The following is a 25228-nucleotide window of genomic DNA, read 5'->3' as shown; positions in this document are numbered from 1 at the left end:
TTTTAAAAGTTTCTTATTTTTGAAGCTCTCAATGGTCTGGGATCGGAGCACATCAAAATCAGGTTTATTATCACCAGCATGTGACTTGGAATTTGTTAACCTAGCAGCAATGTTTAATGCAATACATAATCTAGCAGAGAGAGAAAAAATAATAAAATAAAACAATAAATAAGCAAGTAAATCAATTACATTTTAATAATAATAGATTATTAAAAATGTACAAAAACAGAAATATTGTATATTAAAAAAGTGAGGTAGTGTCCAAAGCTTCAAAGTTCATTTAGAAATTGGATGGCAGAGGGGAAGAAGCTTTTTCTGAATCACTGAGTGTGTGCCTTCAGACTTCTGTATCTCCTACCTGATGCAAACAGTGAGAAAAGGGCATGCCCTGGGTACTGGAGGTCTTTAATAATGGACTCTGCCTTTCTGAGACACCGCTTCCTAAAGATGTCTTGGGTACTTTGTAGGCTGCTGCCCAAGATGGAGCTGACTAGATTTACAACCCTCTGCAGCTTTTTTCATTCCTGTGCAGTAGCCCCTCCGTACCAGACAGTGATGCAGCCTGTCAGAATGCTCTCCATGGTACAACTATAGAAGTTATTGAGTGTATTTGTTGATATGCCAAATCACTTCAAGCTCCTAATAAAGTATAGCTGCTGTCTTGCCTTCTTTATGACAACATCAATGTGGTGAGACCAGGTTAGATCATTAGAGATCTTGATACCCAGGAACTTGAAGCTGCTCACTCTCTCCACTTCTGATCCCTCTATGAGGATTCGTACTTGTTCCTTCAACTTACCCTTCCTGACTCATTTTCACTTTATAATCCTGCTCAAGCTCTCAGGTCTTCTTCCACTGGTTTGTTAAATTACAACTATCTAAATTTTAAACAAATTTTAAATGCCAGCTTAAAACTTGCTGTACTTATCCTTGCTTTTAACTAACATCTTTTTGTCTTTTATTTTCATGTTTATGTTTTTATTTTCTTGTTTGCTCTTTTATCCCATTGTAAAGCACTTTGAACTACATCATCTGCATGAAAAATGCTCTATAAATAAAGTCATCATTAGTGTTAGTCAAGAAGTCAAATGTCCAGTTGCTAAGGAAGGTGTGTGGAGACCCAGGTTAAGGAGTTTTGAAATGTGTTTGCTTCGTCTTGTAGTACTGAAGGCAGAGCTGTAGCCAATAAACATTAGAAAATCTGGAGATGCTGGAAATCCAAAGTAACACACACACATCTGGACTGTCCTGATAAAGGGTCTCAGCTTGAAACGTCAACTGTTTACTGTTTTCCATAGATGCTGCTTGACCTGCTGAGTTCCTCCAGCATTTTGTGAGTGTTGCCAATAAACATTGATGTCTTTAGTGTCTGGATGTTTCAGAGATGGCTGCAGAAACAGAGTGATGGTGTCTGCTGTGGACTTTTTTCAGCAGTAGGCGAATTGCAGTGGGTCAAGCTTCCCTGGAAGGCTGAAGTTAATATGTGCCATGAATAAGCCAATCCAAAGTACTTGGAAAGATCAGAGCCACCAATGTCAAAGGCAACAACGGTGAATCAGGGTGCTCGTAGTAGTGGCTGCTACCTGCATTTTTGGTGCTAAACAAGTTGCTCTGTGACTTGCAGCAGTGCTGAAATGAATTCCCTCAACATTCCCCTCTGGAAGGTGCAATTAATACGGTAGATTGCTTATAGATGAAAATATGTATAATTAGTATGCTGCAGAGTAAAGAATCTTGATTGATACCTTGAGAGCTAAAATCAGTTACAATCAATTTTTGAGCACCTCAGCTCCTTCCACAAAAAGTGGAAATTCCCAGTGGCCAAGTATTTCAAGTCTAATCCCCATTCCTGGTCCAACATGTTGGTCTATGGCCTCCTCTTCTGCCGTGATGAGGCCACCCTCAGGTCGTAGGAGCAACACCTCATATTCTGTCTAGGAGCCTCAAACATGATGGCAGGAACTTCAATTTCTCCGACTTCTGGTAATTTTTCCCTCTCCACCCTTCCCTTTTCTATTTCCCACTCTGGCCCCTCCCTTACCTCTTTTCCTCACCTGCCTATACCTACCCCTGGTAAACCTCTTTCCCTTTCTTTCATAGTCCACTCCTCTCCTATCAGATTCCTTCTTCTCCAGCCCTTTTCCCTTCCACCTATCACTTCCCAGCTTCGAACTTTATTCCCCCTCCACCACCCTCCTGGCTTCACTTATCACCTTCTAGTTTATCCTCCTCCTGCTGCCCCCATCTTCTTATTTTGACATCTTCCCCCTTTTTTTCCACTTCTGATGAAGAGTCTGTGCCTGAAAAGTCAACTGTTTATTCATTTTCATAGATGCTGCCTGACCTGCTGAGTGCCAGTATTTTGTGTGTGTTCCTCTGGATTTTCAGCATCTGCATGATCTCTTCTGTTTATTATCAACTTGTGTTGGTCACCTATTTGAGCAGTGTTTTGTGGGTAATTGAACTTCTGAGGCAAGAAAATGAACAGTGTTGATCTCAACTTGTACATTGTGTAACCTCATAATTGTCATCAGGAGGCATTGTGATCCTATTTCAATCACAAGTTGTTTCTGGAAGTCTAGCATATACAGTACATTCACAATGTAATTTCTAGTACACAAGTGTAAAGAAGAGTGAAACAGTTGTTATTCTGGATCCAATGGAACACAGAAAAATCATAATAAGATAAAAACACAATAATTTAAAAAATGCAATATGTATAAATACATATGATAGCTTATATACATTGTATGTCCATAAAGTGTCAGCAGGTACAGGAGTGTCTGTACATAAGGTGACTGACAGGAAATGATAAGGTAGTGGTGGTTGCATGGAAGTTCAGCTAACACTCGAGTTGTGTTGGAACTAATTAAATTAATGTCTGTGGGCTTAAAACAAAACTATCTTTTCACTTCTCTTTAGGTTGGAGATATTGTATGCGTGAGGGAGGATGAGACGTTTCCGTGTGACCTTATCCTTCTGTCTTCAAGCAGGGATGATGGTACATGCTATGTTACCACTGCTAGTCTTGATGGAGAGTCAAGCCAAAAGGTAAAGCACATCCATTGATACAGGTATTCTGGAGTCTGAATCGTCTGTCTTTATTCTGTTTAAGATGAATGAAGACGCTTGAGGTTCTGCAATAATTTTAATGTTGTAGAATTGTAAGAGTCTAAGCTTAGGAGCAGCATTCAGCCCATCGACTTTGTTCCGCCATTCCATCATTGCTGATTTATCATTCCTCTCAATGCCATTCTGCCCTATAAACTTTGACACCCTTACTAATTAAGCACCTATCAGCCTCCACTTTAAATATACCCTATGACTTTGCTTCCACAGCTGCCTGTGGCAATGAGTTCCACAGATTCACTACCCTCTGGCTGAAGAAATTCCTGCTCATTCCTTTTCTAAATGAATGTTCTTCTACTCTGTGGTTGTGCCCTCTGCTCCTAGATTTCCCCACTATCTGAAACATCCTCTCCACATCCATTTTATCTAGGCCTTTCAATATTCAATAGGTTTCAATGAAATCTTCCCTCTTTCTTCTGAACCCTACAAATCTGGCCCAGAGCCATCGGGCACTCCTTATATTTTAACCTTTTCATTCCTGGATGTGTAGTGTGCAGTGCTTATTTTGCTTGCAAATAATACTCCAATGGAAAATTAACCATTTAAAATAAAAAGTTAAGGACATATCAGAAGATAGCTTGACTCCCAAGTCTTGCTTTCGTTGGCATATTTTGAAAAGATGCAACAAAATAATTTCTTCTTGATATGCAAGCATATCATTTGTGGTGTACATGATTGTTAGTTTCGAAGCCAGTAATTGTCTGAAATTTCATAAATTAAGTCCCACATGTAATTTCAACCCAGTGAATTGTAGGCTGCAGATTTTTGTTATTTAGTCTTGCATTGCCTTTCATTTTATGAAGGTGATGAAATAAGCACTCGTGCCAGAAATGTCACTTTGTAGCAAAGTTACGCGATACTTGGCAATCTACTATGTATAATTAAGGCAGGCATTTGATGGAAGGTCTCTACTTGAAACATCACCAGTTTATTAATTTCTATAGATGCTGTCTGACTTGCTGAGTTCCTCCAGTATTTTGTGCATGTTACCATGTATAATTATCGACGTCCTCCCATATAATATTTTAGTACCCCAATAATAGAACATAGAACAATACAACACAGTACAGACCATTCGGAATGTTGTGCCGACCCTTAAACCCTGTCTCCCATATAACCCTCCACCTTAAATTCCTCCATATACCTGTCTAGTAGTCTTTTAAACTTCACTAGTGTATCTGCCTCCACCACTGACTCAGGCAGTGTATTCCACACACCAACCATTCTCTGAGTAAAAAAAACCTTCCTCTAATATCCCCCTTGAACTTTCCTCCCCTTACCTTAAAGCCATGTCCTCTTGTATTGAGCAGTGGTGCCCTGGGGAAGAGGCGCTGGCTGTCCACTCTATCTATTCCTCTTAGTGTTTTGTTGTTGGGCTGAAATAGATCTGTGAAGTTACTGAATCATTTTGCTAAATTAAGGTCTCCATGGAAATTGATATTTGGGGCCCCCATGGTAGCCTAGTGGTCAGCTTGACATTATTACAGCTAGAGAGGAGTTCAATTCGGCATCTTCTGTAAGAAAGCTCATAGGTTCTTCCCACGTGTATGCGGGTTTCTTCTGAGTGCTTCAGTTTCCTCCCACAGTCCAAAGACATATTGGTTAGAAGGTTAATTGGTCATTGTAAATTGTCCTGTGATTAGGCAAGGGTTAAATCGGTAGGTAGCTGGTTAGTGTGGTTTAGTGGGCTGGACGGACCTGTTTCGCACTGTATCTCTAAAATCAATACATTTGTGGAATTATCTTTAACGTTGAACCATTTGCTCAGTATGTTTGCTATTAGATTTACTTGACACACACACCCTGGAACAGACTAGTTGTTAAGTGGTTGTTCCCAAAACTAGAGATATGCTTGATAACTATAGTCTTGATTGTTTTTTTTAAACCAGGTGTATAGCTTCCAAGTTTTGAACACTTGGCGTTAAATTGTCTTTCAACTTCAAAAACATGAGAAAATCTGTAGATGCTGGAAATCCAAAGCAACTCATAAAAAATGTTGGAGTGACTCAGCAGGCCAGCTGAGAGTAAGAGTAAAGAGTAAGCAGTTGGCATTTCAGGCTGAGACCCTTCCATCAGTACTGATGAGTTTCTTCAGCAATTTTTGTGTGTTACTTTGTCTTTCAACTTGTTTAGTTTTTTTTTAAAATATTACTTTACATATTAACTACTATAAAAATTTCTTCACCAGACATATTTTACTGTGCCGGACACCAGTGCATTCCGTACAGACGTGGAAGTAGATTCTTTGATTGCCACAATAGATTGTGAACAGCCTCAGCCTGACCTTTACAAGTAAGTTATTTTACACCTGCCTGATCTATTCTGAACTCAGTTTTCAATTTTATTCATCACCTCAGGAACGTGTGGCCTGGGTGGGTGCAGAGCACAGGTGAAAAATAGACTACTTTTGGAATATTGTGAACACTTTTAGGCTCCTTCTCCAAGAAAAGGTGTGCTGACACTGGAGATAGTCCAGAGGAGGTTCATGAGGATGATTCTGGGAATGCAAGGGTAAACGTATGAGAAATGTTTGACTGCTCTGGGCCTGTACTTGCTAGAAAAATGACGGGGGGGGGGTGGAATTCTCATTGAAACCTATTGAATGTTGGAAGGTCTAGATAGAGTGCAATAGACAATGCTTCCTATTGTGTGGTACTTTAGAACCAGACGGTACAACCTCAGAATACAGGGACTTAGATTTAGAAGAGATGAGGAGGAATTTCTTTAGCCAGAGGGTGGTGAATGTGCAGAATTCATTGCCACGGTCAGCTGTGGAGGCCAAGTCATTGGATATGTTTAAAGCAGAGGTTGATAGGTTCTTGATTCGTTAGAGCATCAAAGGTTACGGGGAGAAGGCAGGAGAATAGTGATTAGAAGGACAATAAATCAGCCAAGGTGGAATGGCAAAGCAGACTTGATGGGCCAAATGGCCTAATTCAGCTCCTTTCTCTTAAAATCCATATCAAGGCTAATGTGTTTGGGAAGGAGTGGTCTCTGAGTCTGTTCAGAATACAGCCATCTTTTTCAGGGATGATGCCCAACTATGTCTAGTCTGGTGGTATTATATCCCTGTAATCCATCTCTCCTGATAAGGTTAGTCATCATCCAGTCAGGTTTCTGCTCTCTCCTTTGTTTACAATCGAATTCCAGTTCTTTCTTGGAGTGAGACCTTCATCTTTGTTAAAATTCTTTTTATCTAGTTTTATTTCAAGAGCTTTCTTTACTAGGCGGTCCCAGAAGCCACTGGCACGGCACACCCATATGGAAGCTCAGGTCACAGCTTATGCAGGTCAGGTTGGCTGGCGTTTACAAGATTCCCTGTAAAAGCAGAGCAGTGTATATCTGTCAGAAGGGAAACCATATCAAGGAGCACAGTGTCCATTAGGGTTATCCGGGACATCCGGCGGTAGCAGAACAGTGGCACCAGCCATAGAATTGACTTTGATGGCACTCAACTACCTGTGCCGTGCCAGTGGCTTTTGGGACCACCTGGTAAATAAAGCCATTGAAATATAACTAAAGGAAAAGAATCTTAACAAAGACAAAGGTCTTACTCCAAGTAAGAACTGGAATTTGATTGTAAACAAGGTGGGAGAGCAGAAACCTAATTGGATGAGGACTAACCAATCAGGAAGAACAGAATGCAGGGTATAAATACCACTGGACTAAATGTGCCTAGGCATCATCCCTGAAGAGGATGCCAAAGTTTGTCATTGAAATGTCATTTATAATTGATAGTTTAGTTGTCAGAGGTTGAGATGCTTTTGTTTTACTTGTATTCCTTAAAGATGAGACTAAAAACATTTGATGGATAAAATGAGTGACTTAGATTTGAGTATGATTTACAGACAAGTTTATTGTCATTCAGCTATACATGTATAGACAGATAAAAGAAACATTATTCTTCTGCAGCCAAGTGCAAAACATAGTACATATACAGTTGACCCTCCTTATCCACGGGTTCCACATGTGCGGATTCAACCAACCGCGGATCAGGAAAACCCGGAAGTTCTCTCTCCAGCACTTGTTGTTTGAGCATGTACAGACTTTATTTCTTGTCATTATTCCCTAAACAATGCAGTATAACAACTATTTACATAGCATTTATATTGTATCAGGTATTATAAGTAATCTAGTGATGATTTAAAGTATACGGGAGAATGTGCATAGGTTACTGTGGATCGGGAATCGAAAAAGAAACCGGAAGTTCTGTAAGTCAGAACAAGTACATCTGGTATTATTTAGCATCAGTTCGTCAAACATTTGTCTTAGTTTATAGTATATATTTTACCTTTCTATGCATATAAAACACTTAAGAAGCGTATGTATTTCAATAATTAAACCACTGCGTTGCTTAATAATAATTGTAGCTTTCATCGGGGCAGGGCCTTCACATGCTCCATTATTCTCACTTTATCCCGACTTTTGCTTTTCCAATGACCGATGGTGTTTCACCTCTTTCCAATCGCTTTAATATTCCCACTTTATTTTCAGTCGTGATCATTTTCCGGAACAGAAACACTGCAGGTGGCAGGTCCCGAACTCCACCGGGTCCTAAAGTCCACCAGCCTGAGCACCTGAATTTTTTGGTATCCGTGGAGGGTCCCGGAATCAATCCCTCGCAGATAAGGAGGGCCAACTGTAGTCACACATAGTGCATACAGTTACGAATCAGCACATACAGTCACAAAATAATGACCAGAAGTTTGAGAGTTCAACATAAAACACTAGATGCATGTTAATGTAAGGCAGTATAATGTTACTAGCACTATTATAATAAAGCAAGCAGTCGTATCGTTCATTCGTTATGTGCCGTGTTGTATGTGCCGTCTATCTGCGACCATGATTGTTTCTACAGATGTGGTTTGCCATTGCCTTCTTCTGGGTAGTGTCTTTACAAGATAGGTGACCCCAGCCATTAACAATACTCTTCAGAGACTATCTGCCTGGTGTCAGTGGTTGCGTAACCAGGACCTGTGATATGCAACAGTGGCTCATATGACCATCCACCACCTGCTCCTGTGGCTTCACATGACCCTGATTGGGGGGAGGGGGTGGCTAAGTAGGTGCTCTCCCTTGCCCATGATTGACCTGCAGGCTTGTGGAAGGAAGGAGCGCCTTACACTTCCTTTGCTAGAGCTGTATTTCAACCCTGCCACCCTAATAGAAATATGTGAAAGAGCAACAATAAAAGATGAAAATTAACCAGTGCAAGATGAGAGTGTATTCATGAGTTGGGAACTGTAGGGTGCTGGGAGAAGATGACAGGGGCATTCAGATGGGTAACATATATGTGCTTGATCCTTCTTGAGAGGAAAGTCAAGAAGGCAGCTACACAGCAGCAGAATCAGAAGACCCTTCTCCATGCGAAGTAGTAGAAATCTGATGTACTGTTTCCACCAACCTAAAGAATGGTAGATTATTGGCTGTAGGCTACCTTCAAAGCAGGATTTGTATTTGACTGTGACAAAGAAGTGGACCGAAAAATTCTTCGTAGACACTACCCACCCTGCAAGCTGCATTGTCGGAAAGTTCCCTTTTGGAAAGTGCTAGAGGGCTGTTAAAACAAAAAGTTCACACCCTCTTAAATGTTTCTTCCTCAAAGCAGTTAATCTGATCAGCCATTGTAGTTGTCTCACCTATCCCTTCTATCTATTACCCCTGTCTGCATTGCACTGTAAACTTTGAACCACTTTTTATAATGCTGTTTACATTGTAAATACATGCTGATATTTATGTATTTATGCACATTTTATTCCATATCTGTTCTTTAACCTCTTACAGTATTATTTTATATTCTGTAATACTTTATCATTGTTGAATATTGTTCTTTGTTGAATGTTGCACCAATGCACCACAGCAAATTCCTAATACATGAAAATGAAAATGGTGAATAAAGTTGATCCAAATGTGAAGAAGAAGTAACAGTGGGAAATCAAAGCACTAAGGAATTGTTGTTAGATTAGCAAACACAGTTTTGTAAACTATAGAAATACTATACAATGCTGTTAATCTCATGAAGTAATGCCAATAAAAGTAATTTATAATGCAATAGGTAACCCTTTGGCTGCATATAGTAAATTGTTGTATATTTTGTCATCCCATGAACTGTGGAATTAGGTTTAGAAAATGAACTGGTCTTGGGACAAGACACTTCTCATTTGCACCAACTTGCTTTTATATAGTTGGTCTTGGGTAAGAAAACAGCTCAAAGCACTTCCTACCCCGATGAAAAGTCTCAGCCTGACATATCGCCTATCTGGTTCCTTCCATAAATGATGCCTAATCTGCTGAGTTCCTCCAGCATCTGAACTAGGATGGCATTTGGACATCTGTATAATCAGGATTATAAAATCAAAGTAGCTCTTGGAAAAGAGTTCACAGCCTGGAGCTGAAATAGTTCAATGGCTCTGATAGGAATGGTGAGGGGAAGATATTGAAAGATACCTTATTTTCTTTGTATTTAGAGACACGGTGAAGAATAAGCTCTTCTGGCCTTTCAGCTGCACTGCCAGTAGTCCACCAATTTAACCCTAGCCTAATCATGGGACAATTTACAATGACCTACTAACTAGTACACCTTTGGGCTTTGTGAGGAAACAGGCACCTGGAGGAAGCCCAAACATTCCACAGGGAAGATGTACAACTCCTTACAGAGGATGCCGGATTGAACTCCAAAAGCAGACTCCCCCATGTGGTGCCTATTATACAGGAGGCCATAGTTGAAAGAAAGAAAACTTTGTCTGAAGATTATAACCTTGAAAGTCCTAACATGCTTGAAAGACTCTGGATGAATGTGATAACTAAGAATTAAGGAATTGGTGCACCTGAGCCATTGTTACAAACACTGGTGATGGCTGAGAAAGGTGATGGTATAGCTTGGGATATGGCTAACAAAGTAGTGGATGGTTCTAGTTTCTAGACTGACTAAGAAAGCATGAAAGAAGTTAATTTTGTAGATGGGGGTGCTTCAGCAGCAGGTGGGGTGAGGCAGGGCAAAAGTAGTTGTTACTAAAGTGGAAATAAAGCATCAAAACATTGGAAATGATTTGGGGTCAGAATCTGGCTATAAACATGTTAAAGCTCCTAACAGGTAGATTCTCCTAAAGTTAGTGAAATCAGTGGTAAAAAGTATGAAGCTTTCAGAAGCTGATGACATCAGTAATTGTCTGCAAGTCATTGCAGATTACAGTCACTTAATGAAAAATCATAACCTCCTTCGGAGGAATTTTGATGGCCAGCCATAGCTCCAGTGAAGTTCTATCATTTCTGTTATTATGAACATGGCTGCTTTTTCCTGTAAGAAAATTAGACACAATCTGCTTAAAATTGTGTCAGATATTGATAGTATAAGGCATCAAGTAAATTAACAGTAAGATGCCAAATTATGTGACTAAAATATCCTCAGTGGCACTTCATTATTTCCTCCTGTACCAAATAAAGAGGCCACTGAATGTATGTTCATGGTCTTCTGCTGCTCCAGCTCATCCACTTCAAGGTTCAACATGTGCATTCAGGGGTTCCTTTTTGCACTTGGATCTCATTTCTCTCTCATTCTGATCTTTGGCTGAACGATAACTCAACCCCCATGAGCATAACTGCATTTTTCTATCCATTAAGTTGCTCCCACACGATTGGTTGATTAGTTATTTCATTAGCAAGCAGGTATATCTAATAAAGTGGCCACCGAGGGTACTTTAGTTTTGTTACTATACTTGCTGAATTTTATTTACTTAGCACCCATCATAAAAATTATTGACCCATAAATCTTGATAATAATAACTCATATCTCAAATTCTGATATAATTTCAGGTTTATTTATAGTTCAACCATACATGATTATCCATGAATACAGCCAAACAAGATAGTGTTCCTCTGGGGTCAAGGTAGAAAAGACATTACCAATGGTCACACATGCCACAAGACACTTAGAGCACTTATAAGTTAGCAGTAAACACAAGAAAAAGCTCAAGTCTCTGAATGTCGTGTTATGTAGATTGATGGAGCAAGATGGTGTCGGCAAGAGCAGGCCCAAGGCAGTCTGATCATCTTGCGCTTGTGCCAACAAACACAATCCAACTTGTCTTCCACCGAGCAGCACTGAGAGCAGGGGCCAGCCCCAACTCAGCATGAACTCCAGTGTGCCTGCCACACCTCTGCTCCCTCCCACACACCTTTAACAGAAAATTGTATGAAGTGAGTAGCTGAACATCAAGCATGATTTTATTTATACCTATTCACTGCCTCAAGATATCTTTACAGAGAAGTTCTTTAGAAATGTATCCATCAGTACAATGTAATTAAACGATTAAAGTGCTCCTGAAAGGGAGCCGCTGTCAACAGCAATAAAAGCTTTTTATTTTAGCCTAATGCAACTTTAACTGTGTGATTGCTGATAATATATGTATTAGTGACCTGCTAAATTATTTACATATTCTATTATCCAATACTACAAAAAAGCCCCAGAGGAACACTCTGTATTCATTTATGGTTGAATGATAATTAACCTTAAACTTCAACTTCAATTTAAGTTTATGAATAGAGACCACACCAATTCTCAGCAAGGGGTAAGTGTCTACTAGTGCGACGCACCTCTTCCCCCCACTACAGTTGTCTTTTACTTTCCTCTTTGAGAGCCGCTTTACTTTGTTGGTCGGTGGTTACCCACCCTTTTAATAATTTTACTCTGCCAGAGTTTAATTATCAGAAGCTCTTCACTGTGATTTGTATTTAATTTTTAATTTTGCTTTTATGGAGGATCCTCTAAGATAGAACATAGAACACTACAGCACAATACAGGCCCTAGGCCCATGGTGTCTGCCATTCTTTTTCCCTACTCTGAGATCAATCTCCGGGTGGCAGGGTAGAGATACTTCTCTAACAAAGGAGGTGTAAGACAATCCTTTCTTCTGCTGGCCTGTAGGTCACCCTTGGACAAGGGTAGTACCTGATTTGCCCCCAGTCCCCCGATGATCAGGGTAATGTGAAGCCATGGGAGCAGGTGGTAGATAGTTGTATTAGCAGTTGGTGCATATTACAATCCTGGTTACATGACCACTGATGACAAACCTGTGCCAGGTTGTTACTCTGCCTAATTCCTTCAACCTGCACCCAGACCATAGTACTCTATAACCCCTCCCATCCGTGAACCTAGCCAAACTTCTCTTTAAATGTTAAAATCGACCACTTTTGCAGCAGCTTGTTCCACATTATCACCACAGTTTGAGTGAAGTTGCCTCTCATTTTCCTTGAATATTTCACATTTCACCCCAATCCTATAGCCTCTAGTTGTGGTCCCAACAAACTTCAATGGAAAAAACCTGCATTTACCCTATCTATTTTCGTAAAAGTGGAAATCCTCTTTGTAATGCGAAAACAGGTTACTAATGTAGGTCTTTTGTAAAAGCGAAGTGGTGTAAAGCGGGGGACACCTGTACTCCAAATTTGGCCTCACCATCTTTACCATAACTTCACAACTACTGTAGTCAGTACTCTGATTTATGAAGGCCAAAGTGCCAAAAGATCTCTTTGTGACACCCTGTACCTGTGACATATCGATCATGTTGAATATTGACTTAGCAAGCTGCTGAATAGCACAAGAGCGTATTTGGACATCAGACCCTAAGCCTGCTCCACACTTGAGTAAGATTACGCCTAATTCTTATGGCAAGTATATTTTCCTTCATGATTTCTCCAATCCAACCTCAACCATCTTGAATATATTCAATAACTGAATGTCAATGAGTAAAGAATTCTAAAAGTTTACACCCTGTTGACTACTTCCTATCTCACCTCCAAGTAAAGAATTTTTTGTCATCTTAGTTCTGTATTACAGATGACCAGAGTACACTTTAGCCTTAAGAAATGGTGCCTCAATATTACTTGATCAAGCCATCAGAATTTCTTGTTTCAATAAAATCATTTCTAATAAATTCCTTTGAATACAGACTATTTTTTAGAACCATTCAAAGGGAGTCAAAATGGAATTTGCATATTATTTTACTTGTACTGTATAAAACAAGCTCTAGTATGTGGAGATAATAATTACATTGTCTTGCTTCTGATGTGGACTATTCTGGATGCTATACAATTACAAGAACAATGTTTCCCTGTACTTCACCCCCTCCAGTTTCTCTCTCCAATCGACCTTGGCCAGTTCCTCTCTCATGCCACTGTAATTTCCTTTATTCCACTGAAATACCGACACATTGGAATTTAGTTTCTCCTTCTCAAATTTCAAAGTGAACATGATCATATTGTGATCACAATACCCCAAGGGTTCCTTAACCTTAAGCTCTCTTATCACCCCTGGATCATTGCACAACACCCAATCCAGCACAGCCTATCCCCTAGTGGGTTCAACAACAAGCTGTTCTAAAAAGCCATCCCTTAGACATTCTACAAATTCTCTCTCGAGGCCCAGTACTGGCCTGCTTTTCCCAATCCACCTTCATATTAAAATCCCCACTGATTATCATGACATTGACATGTGACAAATAAAACTATATTTTTCTTACAGACAAGCTGGATAACCTGGCATCACTTTCAATATATCAGGGAGAGCTGAGAGGGGATTTGATAAGTCCTTTAAATGATCAAAGTCTGAATTGACAATTAAAGAAAAGGAGAAGCTTGTCCCTATTTTTAGGAAGATCAAGGGCCACTAGCATAGTGATTGACACAGAATGATGCATGCCATCCATAAGTTATCACTAGGAGAGCAGTCATGATCTGGAAAACACGTCCCAAAAAGGTGGTGGAAGCAGATTAAATCATCACTTTCAAAGGAGAGATGTGTGGAAAGCTGAGTAAATGACATAGTTGCAGGGGAAAACTGAAAAATTGGACTAACTGGGTTGCTGTTAGTGTATGTCAGCTCCATCTTGGGCACTAGCCTACAAAGTACCCAGGACATCTTTAGGGAACGGTATCTCAGAAAGACAGTGTCTGTTATAAAGGACCTCCAGCACCCAGGGCGTACCCTTTTCTCACTGTTACTATCAGGTAGGAGATACAGAAGCCTAAAGGCACACACTCAGCGGTTCAAGAACAGCTTCTTTCCCTCTGCCATCCGATTCTTAAATGGAGTTTGAAGCTTTGGACACAATGAACAGTATTTCTGTTTTTGCACATTTTAAAAAATCTATGCAATATATGTAATTGATCTACTTATTTATTTATTAATATGTTTTATTTATAATCATTTTTTCTCTCTCTGCTAGATTATATTGCATTGAACTGCTGCTGCTAAGTTAACAAATTTCACATCATGCTGTCGATAATAACACCTGATTCTGTTTGTAGTGCGCTCAAGTCATCTCCTTTAACAACCTTACTAACCTAATTCTGAAGACAGCTCCCTGCATTTTTAATGCACTTCTGGCCCTATTAGTTTTTATTTTCTCTGGGAATGTCAATTAATGTTATTCACTTAATTAGAATACGTTTTTTTATGGCGCATAATCAAGAATTGTGTAAGAGTGCTCTTTATATTGTACAATGTGATTTTCTTGCCATGAATGGCAAATTAATATTTGTTCTTAACCCCAGACAAACACTGGCTTCTGCCTGTTGTATTGATTGAGCACACAGGCCTGCTTAATTTGACTTGCAATTGCAGGTGCACCAGGCTAGAGTCTAATGCAGTAGAATATCTGCTGTTTATTAGTTATCTCCCTCTACTTTTCAGTCTAAATGACGCAGGCATTTATCAAAATCCACCATTTCAACAAAATGATGTTATTTAAAATAATTTTCTTTTGCACAATGATTTGTATGGTTTTTTGTTTGATTCTATTGTATTTCTGTTCTACTGTAAAAGCCCACCAAGATAAGGTGACACATGTGTACTTTGTAATATATTTACTTAGAACATCTGAATTTCAATCATTTGAGCCAAGAAACTTTCCAGACGTGCCCACCCTTTTCCCTTCTCAGTGGCGTAATTTAGTGACCAATTAACCTAACAACTTGCATGTCTTCAAGATTTGGGAGGAAAGTAGAGCACCCAAGGGAATTGCATATGCTCTCAGAAAGACCATAAGATGTCGGAATAGAGGTAGGCCATTGGGCTCATCAACTCTGTGCTGCCATTTCATCATGGCTGATCCAATTTTCCTCTCAGCCCCAATCTCCTGGCTTCTTCCCGTATCCTTTCATGCCTTGACCAATCAAGAATCTTATCAACCTCTCTCTTAAATGTACATAAAGACTTGACCTCCACAGCTGCATGTGGCAAAGAATTCCATAGATACCTCACTCTCTGACTAAAGAAATTCCTCCTCATCTCCATTCTAAAAGGCCCAGAACCATTAAATTATCTTCATATGACAAGCCATTCAATCCTGGAATCATATTTGTAAGCCTCTTCATTTAGAAAATAATCAACCCTTCCATTTCTTCTACCAAAGTGCATGACCATACACTTCCCGACACAGATGCCAATAAGCCATTTCTTTCCCATACTCCCAAACTGTCTAAGTCCTTCTGTAGCCTTTCTACATTTTCTGAACTACCTGCCCTTCCACCTACCTTCATATTAGCTGCAAACTTTGCAATAAAGCCAACAATTCCATCATGCAAATCATTGACATATAATATAAAAGAAATATGTCCCAACACTGACCCTTGTGGAACACTACTAGTCACCGACAGCCAACTAGAAAAGGCTCCCTTTATTCCCACTCTTTGCCTCCTGCCAATCAACCACTGTTTTATCCATGCTAGAATCTTTCTTGTAATACCATGAGCTTGTAGTTTGTTAAGCAGCCTCGTGTGACACCTTGTTAAAGGCCTCTGAAAATCAAAGTACACAACATCAACCAATTCTCCTTTGTCTATCCTGCTTGTTCTTTCTTCAAAGAATTCCAACACATATTTTAGGCAAGATTCTCCCTTGAGGAAACTATGCTGGCTATGGCTTATTTTATCATGTGCCTCCAAGTATGCTGAGACCTCATCCTTAATCAGCTCCAACATCTTCTGAAGTCAGACTAACTGGCCTATAGTTTCCTTTCTTCTGTCTCTCTCCGTTCTTGAAGAGTGGAGTGACATTTGCAATTTTCAAGCCTTCTGAAACAGACACACGGCATCAGAGGTTTGAAATGAACCAAGGTCACCAGAACCATGAAGCAGCTGTTGATTAAATGTGCCACCCATTTAACTGTACATGAGCGGAGTGGTTGGCAGGAATCAAATACTTTCTCTGGTTGTCTGTTAAATCTAGGATTTGTTATGTGAGCTGATACCTTGATACATTTCCCTCCAGAGCATCTGGAGAAGCCCTGTACAGTGGATTCTGATTAATTTGAACACATTGGGACCAGTACATTGTGGCCCAATTAAGTGACTGTTACAATTAGCTGAAGTTTCATGGAAATAGGTTAAAAGTTATAAAAGAGTTAAACTACTGTTTAAATGAGTAACAAATTATGTATTTAAATGAAGTACAGAACAAATTAGAACACTATAAATATTACTACGGTATTGTAAAACTGTATTAGTTCCTAATAGTTCATCAATGTACTATTGTATGCTGCCCTGTCCTTTTGAGTGTGAATGAACAAATTCAGTGCAGACAGGGTAATGTTTTGGCTAATGGTAGCATCTTGGCAAGGATCTTAAATATTCTAAAGTCAAAATAAAACACAAATGTATCAAAAATCGCTGCTTTTTGAATTGGCGTCCACCTGCCCAAATGGATAAATGGCTAGAGACTTTTGCTCTAAGCACAGTGTAGTGTATGATGGCCACACAAGTATAGGTGCCTGACACTAGTTAGAAATTGTTTGGCAAAAGTCTCCAGTGCAAGATAGTGTTCCAAATAAACAAAGGAAATCCTGGCTCTTTTCTTGATTAGTTTTTATTCTATAAGAGTTGTCCCAAATAAGCTGCTGCTACATTTGACTGGAATCCACTGTTTTATAATGTGAGGAACTGAAAAGCTACACATTCCAGTGGTGTTTTTTAACTGCAGTCAATGTTATGGATTACATTTAGAGAGAGAAAATCAGACACTGTTTCTGCAAAGGATCGGTGACCTGTTTGTCTTTCCACAGAGTTTGCTCACACACTGAGCATTTCCAGCATTTTCTGTTTTTCATTTAGATGTACATTCTTCTCAGCTTCAGTGCATGTAACTTCAATTCATTGTGGGACATATTTAAATTCATAAAGATAAAGGTTAGCTTTATTTGTCACATGTACCTCAAAACATACTGTGAACTGTTATTTGTGTCAACAACCAACACAGTTTGAGGTTGTTCGGAACAAGCTGCATGTGTTGCCATGCTGCATGTCCATACCTTACTAACCCTAACCTGTACATGTTTGGACTGTGGGAGGAAGACGGAGCACCCGGATGAAACCCGTGGTCACTTTGAGTAATGAACCCCTCACTGGGTAGGGAAATGGAGTAATGGTCTATTCATTCTTCTCAGTTACGTGATTGGAAGAAAAAAAGCAAGTTTATAAGGTCATGCTTTCACTGCTGTGAAAGTGAATGGAAATCATAAACTAGTGTCTGTTTATGCGATTACATAATTTCCATGACATTCTTGACAGCCAAAATTGCTTTCAGGTTTTGCACTATTTTTATAGTTTATGATTTGTTGCTTTTTAGTTAAATATAGCAGTGAATTTGGCCATGACAAGCTCTTTGTAAATGTTAAACGAATGAATAAATATTTTTGATAGTATTGATCTTTGGACAAATACTGGCTAAGATGCTAGAGCTTCATGTCATGAAATCTTACACGTGCAGTTCAGCCAATGTCTAAAGCATTGCAGTCAGCTTTCCCTCAATATTGCTCAAAGTGTTATTTTATTTGAACCTGCAATCTTTCCACTTTTAAAGAAAATTAGCACTTGTGGGTTCCGGTTAATTGGGGCACATCGGGACCCGTACATTTTGGCCCACTTAAGTGGATCAGTTAGCCAAATTTTCATGAAAATAGTTAAAAACTTATGAAAAATTTCTATTTAACTAAACATACAAAACTTACAGAACAATACAGGCTCTTCAGCCCACATGCTGTGCCGAACATGTATTTACCTTAGAAATTACCTAGGGTTACCCATAGCCCTCTATTTTTTTAAGCTCCATGTGCCTGTCCAGGAGCCTCTTAAAAGACCCTGTCGTATCCACCTCCACCACCGCGCCAGCAGCCCATTCCATGAACTCACCACACTTTGCATAAAAAAAACAAAAGTGTGAAGTGCAACATGTCCCAAAAGATTCATTTTTTGCATTCCCATTTAGACTTCTTCCTTGCAAATTTTGCTGCTGTCGGTGATGAGCATGGTGCAAGGTTTCAACAGGACTTTGCAGTCATGGAGAAGTGGTATCAGGGCAACTGGAATCCATCGATGCTGGCTGATTATTGTTGAACACTTAAATGAGAAGCCTCAGACACAGTACAAATAAAACTCATCAACAATATTTTTAGCTGTTGAACTATTGCAAAGTGTCAGCACCATTTTGTAATTAGACACATTATATTCAATAAAAGTTAATTCTTTGTTTCTCTAAATTCCTATGTGATACTAGTAGCCTGAAATTATATATGTGTTCAGCTTCAAGCACTCTATCATAAACAAAAAACATTCTGAGGAAGCAACACTTTTGAAAAGATTACAGTTCAGTGAAACTGGTGGCTGACCACCAACTGCTTTTACTCTTGCTAATTGTACATTGCAAACTGTAGGAACTAGAGATGAGGTCAATTCAATGACTGACTCAGTCACTGATACAGGAAATCATCTGCCTTTACTCACAGGGAGAGGTAATTAGCTTTTGTTTGATTAATCAAATTCTTGGGTTAAAATCTAACATAAAATTTGATTACAGGTTTGTTGGACGAATTCACGTTTTCAGTGATAAACAAGAGCCAGTGGCAAGGTAAATATTCTATGTAAATATGTGAATGGTTACTATATACTTGTGCACTTAAAACTCTATCAAATAAAATCTTCCAGGTTGCCAGGATGAATGCATTGCCTTACGTTTAAAAATAAAAAGTTGCACAGAATCTTGATCTAAACAAATAATTTGGCAATTCTCATTTTTCAAATGTTAGCTTTGAAATTTTTATGGTGCAATCTAAAGAACTTTCCTTGACTAATGTTAATGCAGTTCAACATTACTTTAAACATTTCTCGTGCGGGTAGATTTTGTTTGGTGACCACAGTTCATCTAATTAAATTTCCCATCAAAATCACAGATACTTTGCCTAGTGGGATCCTTTGGTTTTGATATTAATTTGGAAGTTTTTGTGCAGATAAATTTCGTCTGCTTACAAAAAAAAACCCATCGTCAAAAACACACATCCTTTGTCCTGTGGGATCCATTGGTTTTGTTTTGTTTGTGTTCTTTTACAACTGTTACTCGTTTAAAATGTCTACTGACACTGAGTAAGTTGGTTGGTTGAAGACATTGTTTTCAGATTAACATACAGAGGCTCTTTCCAAAGTTTATTTCTTATTCGGATCAAATAATGTTCTAGCTGTTTGTTCATTTTGTTGTCTTCCTTAAATCTGAAACTGAGGCTTATCTATTTATCTTAGATCATTAGGTCCAGAGAACCTATTACTCAGGGGAGCCACCTTGAAGAACACTGACAAAATATATGGTAAATTTACATGTCTTATTAAGGAAATAATGTAATTGTGTGAAGCACTGGAGAGAATTACAGTGCCTTTAAAAAAAATATTCAACTACCCCCAATAAAATAAAATATTTTATTTTACAACATTGAAGCACAGTGGATTTAATTTGACTTTTGGACACTGATCAACAGAAAAATGCTGTTTTGTGTCAAAGTGTAAACAGATCTTTACAAAGTGTTCTAAATTAATTCCAGATATAAAATACAAAGTAATTGATTGCATAAGTATTCACCCCCTTTAATAATCATCATTGGTGCAGCCAATTGGTTTTAGAGGTCACAAAATTAGTTAAATGGAGATCACTAGTGTACAGTCAAGGTGTTTCAATTGACTATAGTAAAAATACACCTGTATCTGGAAGGTCCAACTGCTGGTGAGTCAGTATCCTGGCAAAAACTACATCATGAAGGCAAAAGAACACTCCAAGCAACTCTGCAAAACTGTTATTTAAAAAGCACAAGTCAGGAGATGAATACAAGAAAATTTCAAAGTCACTGAATATCCTTTGGAGTGCAGCTAACTCCATCATCAAGAAATGAAATTATTATGGCACAGCTGAAAATCTGCCTAGAGCAGGCCATCCTCAAAAACTGAGTGACGCTGCAATAAGGAGACTTGTGGGGGAGGCCACCAAGAGATCAATAGCAACTCTAGAGGAATTAATGAGATGGCTGAGATAGGAGAGACTGTATACAGCAACTGTTGCCCGGGTGCTTCACCAGTCACAGCTTTATGGGAGAGTGGCAAAAAAAAAGCCACTGTTGGAATAAAAAACTCTCATGGAATCTCAGCTAGAGTTTGCCAGAAGGCTTGTGGGAAACTCAGCTGGAAGAAGGTTCTATGGTCTGATGAAACCAAAATTGAACTTTTTGGCCATCAGACTAAACACTGTTTGGCATAAGCCAAACACCGCACATCATCAAAAATACACAATCCCTAAGGTGAAGCATGGTGTTGGCTGCTCATGCTGTGAGGATGCTTCACTGCAGCAGGCCCTGGAAGGCTTATGAAGGTAGAGGGTAGAATGAATGCAGCAAAATACAGGGAAATCCTGAGTAGTCTGCAAGAAAACTGTGACTTGGGAGAAGACGTGTTTTTCAACAAGACAATGCTTAGGCATAAAGCCTAAGCTACACAGAAGTGGCTTAAAAACAACAAAGTTGATATCCTGAAGTGGCCATATCAAAGTTCAGACCTCAATCCAGCTGAGAATTTGTGGCTGGACTTGAAAAGGGCTGTTCACTCACAATCCCCATGCAGGCTGACAAAGTTTGAACAGTTTTGTAAAGAAGAATAGAGACAAATTGCATGTCCAAATGTGCAAAGCTGATAGACACCTATCCACACAGACTCAAGGCTGTAATTGCTGCCAAGGGTGCTTCTACTAAATACTAACTTGCAGGGGGTGAGTACATGCAATCAATTATTTTGTCTTTTATATTTGTAATTAATTTAGATCACTTCATAGAGAACTGTTTTCACTTTGACATGAAAGAGTCTTTTTCTGTTGATCAGTGTCAAAAAAAGCCAAATTAAATCCACTGTGATTCAGTGTTATAAAACAATAAAACATGAAAACTTTGGGGGGGTGGTGGCAGCGGCAAATACTTTTTATAGGCACTGTATATGCAAATTGTATGCAATTTTTAAAAATGAGGCACTTCATATTGAGGCTATTTTATGCTCATTGTGTAAAGCTTGCATACACCAAGATGAAATAAAGCCACTTTTCAAATTGTAAATGTTTGTGCTTGTGTGTGCTGAATAGTTAACACTGTTATGTGGATTGCAGGTGTGTCTATATATACTGGGATGGAAACCAAAATGGCATTGAACTACCAAGGAAAATCGCAGAAACGATCAGTGGTGGAGAAGTAATTGTTCTATCATTCCAATTTATAAATATTTTTTGTGGAATTTTGTAGTTCTTATTCTTAACAATTTTGGGTGAAAAGGTTAACATATTTGTGCTAAACCTGAGTGAAATTGGAGATTTAGATTTAGCACGTGCGGTGATCTCCGAACTGCTGCCATTACAGCATGGACACTCCACTTTGGAGAATTCACAAATTACTACCAAAAATTTTTGACAGAATTTGTGTGTCAATTTTTATGTTAAGTTTTCCTTTATTGGCATATGGGGATGATGTGGCCTCACTGTAGAGCAAATCACAATACAGACAATTTACAGGCAGTGCTAACCAAACCCCCCCCCCCCACCCCCCCTTAACATGGAGGTTACCTGTATTGTGACTGAGCATTTATAACCAGTTGTATATATCAGTACAAATGAATTTGGTAGTTATTTTGGAAACACAGTAAAATTACCTGTCATTGGAAATTAAAAGATGTACAAAGCTGCAACATCAATTTATATCACATTTTGAAAATTATTGTGCAGTAATTTTAATGAGAACATCAAAGATATCCTCTTCCTTCGAAGAACGGGATTTCCTTTGCACCACCATTGATGCTGCCCTCACCTGCATCTCCTCCATTTCCTGTTCATTCACGATCATCCCATCTTCCTGCCACCTTAACAATGAGGACAACACTGGCAAGGACAACAGTTCCTCTTGTCCTCACCCTATGAGTTTTCATATTCAACACATCATTCTCAACACCTACTACCATCTTCTATGGGATCCTCCCACCAAACACACCTTTAACTCTCTCCACGTTCCACTTTTCATAGGGATAAGTCTCCGTAATTCCCCTGTCCATTTGACCCTCCCCACTAATCTTCCACTTGGCACTTATCTATGTAAGCAACAGGAATGCTACACCTGTTGCTCACCTCCATTCAGGGCTTCAGAAGGTCTATCCTGGGGGGGGCAACGCTTCATTTGTGAATCTGTTGAGGTCATCTGTTGGGATGCGTTCTTCACTACATTAGTAGACATGATGTAAGTTGGGGTACTGATTTGTCGAGCACCTCCACTGCATCTGACATGTCGGTCACTGGCCTCCCCTTTTGCTCTGGTGCCCCTCTTTCCCTTTCTACCATGCTCCACTCTCCTCTCCTGTTAGATTCCTCCTCCAATCCTTTACCTTTCCCACACATCTTTACTTATCACCTAACTAGTCCTTCTTACACCTCCCCCTGGAAGAAGTGTCTCCACTGCAACATTGACTGTTGCTGATGTTACATTTCCGTAGACGTTGCTGAACCTCCTGAGTTTGTCCAGCATTTTGTGTGTGTGTTGCTCTGGATCTTTTGTGTTGGTGCTTTTACTAAAAGGTTTATAGAATGTTGCTGAGAATTACCTACAAGTTATTGTCTATGTATATGTCTTAGACTGGCACTTTAATGAAAATTGAAGAGAAAAGATAAGAGAAATTTGGAAATGAAGGAGAGAAAAGTTCTGGGGTAAAGACCCTGAATGATGAGTTGGTATGCAGCAGGACAAAAGAAAACAGCTGTGAACCAGGGGATATAAAGTCTCCGGAGAGCAGAACGTTGAAATGCTGAACCACAGAACAGATTGGGTAGCTGTGCAGAGAATATTGGAAATAAAAACTACAAACAAGGGATTCTGCAGATGCTGAAAATCCAGAGCAACACAGAAAATGCTGAAGAAATGCAGCAGGTCAGGCAGCATCCATGGAAGAGAATAATTAAACAGGCCCTTCATCAGGACTGGCAATGAAGGGGATGATGCCAGAATAAGAAGGTGGGGGAGAGAAGGAGCACAAGCTAGAAGGTGAAACCAGGAGGGTAGGGGAGGAGAGATGAAGTGTGAATCTGGGAAGTAGCAGGTGGTAAAGTAAAGGGCCAGAGAAGGAATCTGATGGGGAGGAAAATGGACCATGGAAGAAAGGGAAAAGGAGGTGGTGGGCAGCAGACGAGAAGAAGGAGGCCAGAGTAGATAAATGAAGAAGAAATGATAACTGATAGCAATAGACACAGATTTTGTGTTTGCACATATACCTGGCACAATAATGGAAGTTACTTTAATCATTTTTTGTTGTTTTGTTGCAGGTCTATTAACGTGTTTTTAATTGTTTATCTGGGCATATTGATCAGTAAATCTTTGATAGGCACTGCAATGAAGTACGTCTGGCAAAATGACCCTGCAAACGATGAACCATGGTATAGCTTAAAAACAATTAAAGAAAGGAATACAAATAAGGTAATGGAATAAGTACAATTAAAGCATTGGTTTGTAGTTAAGTGTAGAAGGTTTGTATTAAACCTACTCATGATGATTTTTATGAGGTAATTTTTTACACCTTGGCAGTTGAGGGTGATTAACCATCTTACTGATTCTGTATTCTTCAGTTCACGAGGTGGAATTATATTCATGAATTTAAAGTTATATCAAATACTCAAGACACTAATAACTAAACCACAAAACACTTTTAGTTAGAGATACAGCATGGTATCCAACCCAAAGAGGCTGCACTGTCCTATTACTGCCATGTGACCCATTAACGTTCTAACCATATGTCTTTGGAATATGGGAGGAAACTGGAGCACCTGGAGGAAATCCATGGGGGAGCATTACAAATTCCTTACTGACAGCAGTACAATTGAACCCTGGTTTTTGGCAGTGTAATAGCATTAAGCAAACCACTGCACTACTGTACAAACAAGCTGGATGAACTCAGCAGGTCGGGCAGCATCCGTTGAAAAGAGCAGTCAACGTTTCGGGCCGAGACCCTTCGTCAGGACTGAAGGAGGAGGGGGCAGGGGCCCTATAAAGAAGGTGGGGGGAGGGTGGAAGGTGCCAGGTGAAAAACCAATCAGAGAAAAGATCAAGGGGTGGGGGAGGGGATGGGCAGGAGAGGTGAAGAAGGAATGTAAGGGGAAAGCACTATGGGTAGTAGAAGAAGGCAGAATCATGACTGAGGTGATAGGCAGCTAGAAGAGGAGGTAGAGTGAAAGTGGGATGGGGAGGATGAGGGATCAGGAATGGAGGGAAGGTTGGGAGTCGCGGGGAGGATAGGAGGTAGTAGAGGAATAAGATGAGCGGTAGGACCCAGCGGCAGTAAGAGCGGTCCTGGTCTGGATAGGGTCAGGATCGGTCCGAGCTGGATCTAGAGCTGGGGGTGTCGGAGCCTGTGGCCTGCAGGGCGCCAGAACTGAGATCCAAATCAGAAGCGAGTGAGTCCATGGCATGCCGGGGGCTGGTGCCCATGTCCTGGAGGACGTGGTTCCAGTCGGGGTTAGAGTCAGAGGCGGATGGGTCTTCTCCGCCACAGCAGACAGGATCTCCCGGTTGCCACCCACTTCAACTCTCCTTCACATTCCCATTCGACTGTCACAATGAGGCCAAACTCAAGTTGGAGGAGCAGCACTTCATATACCATCTGGGTAGTCTCCAACCCCTTGGTATGAGTTGAAGTGGGTGGCAACCGGGAGATCCTGTCTGCTGTGGCGGAGAAGACCCATTCGCCTCTGACTCTAACCCCGACTGGAACCACGGCCTCC

At 39.8% G+C, this 25228-nt stretch overlaps 1 protein-coding gene and 1 long non-coding RNA gene across 3 annotated transcripts in view; one reads left to right on the top strand and one right to left on the bottom strand.

Moving 5' to 3' along the window:
* The window catches only part of atp11c (ATPase phospholipid transporting 11C), a 208025-nt gene that overhangs the window by 84282 nt on the left and 98515 nt on the right, over window positions 1-25228 (top strand). For both annotated transcript variants that reach the window (XM_059976687.1, XM_059976686.1), the window contains exons 6-11: window positions 2923-3051; window positions 5318-5421; window positions 18977-19027; window positions 19693-19757; window positions 21587-21668; window positions 23777-23927. In XM_059976687.1, the coding sequence (XP_059832670.1) occupies window positions 2923-3051; window positions 5318-5421; window positions 18977-19027; window positions 19693-19757; window positions 21587-21668; window positions 23777-23927 (582 nt within the window). The remainder of the gene's footprint in view (window positions 1-2922; window positions 3052-5317; window positions 5422-18976; window positions 19028-19692; window positions 19758-21586; window positions 21669-23776; window positions 23928-25228) is intronic.
* LOC132397902 (uncharacterized) overlaps window positions 10971-25228 on the bottom strand; it is a 49311-nt gene continuing 35053 nt past the window's right edge. Inside the window, exon 4 of the long non-coding RNA XR_009513475.1 lies at window positions 10971-11303. This is a non-coding gene — a long non-coding RNA (uncharacterized LOC132397902). The remainder of the gene's footprint in view (window positions 11304-25228) is intronic.

This window comes from Hypanus sabinus, chromosome 8, assembly GCF_030144855.1.
Source record: "Hypanus sabinus isolate sHypSab1 chromosome 8, sHypSab1.hap1, whole genome shotgun sequence".
NCBI lineage: Eukaryota > Metazoa > Chordata > Chondrichthyes > Myliobatiformes > Dasyatidae > Hypanus > Hypanus sabinus.
This window is presented reverse-complemented; position numbering and strand designations above follow the sequence as displayed.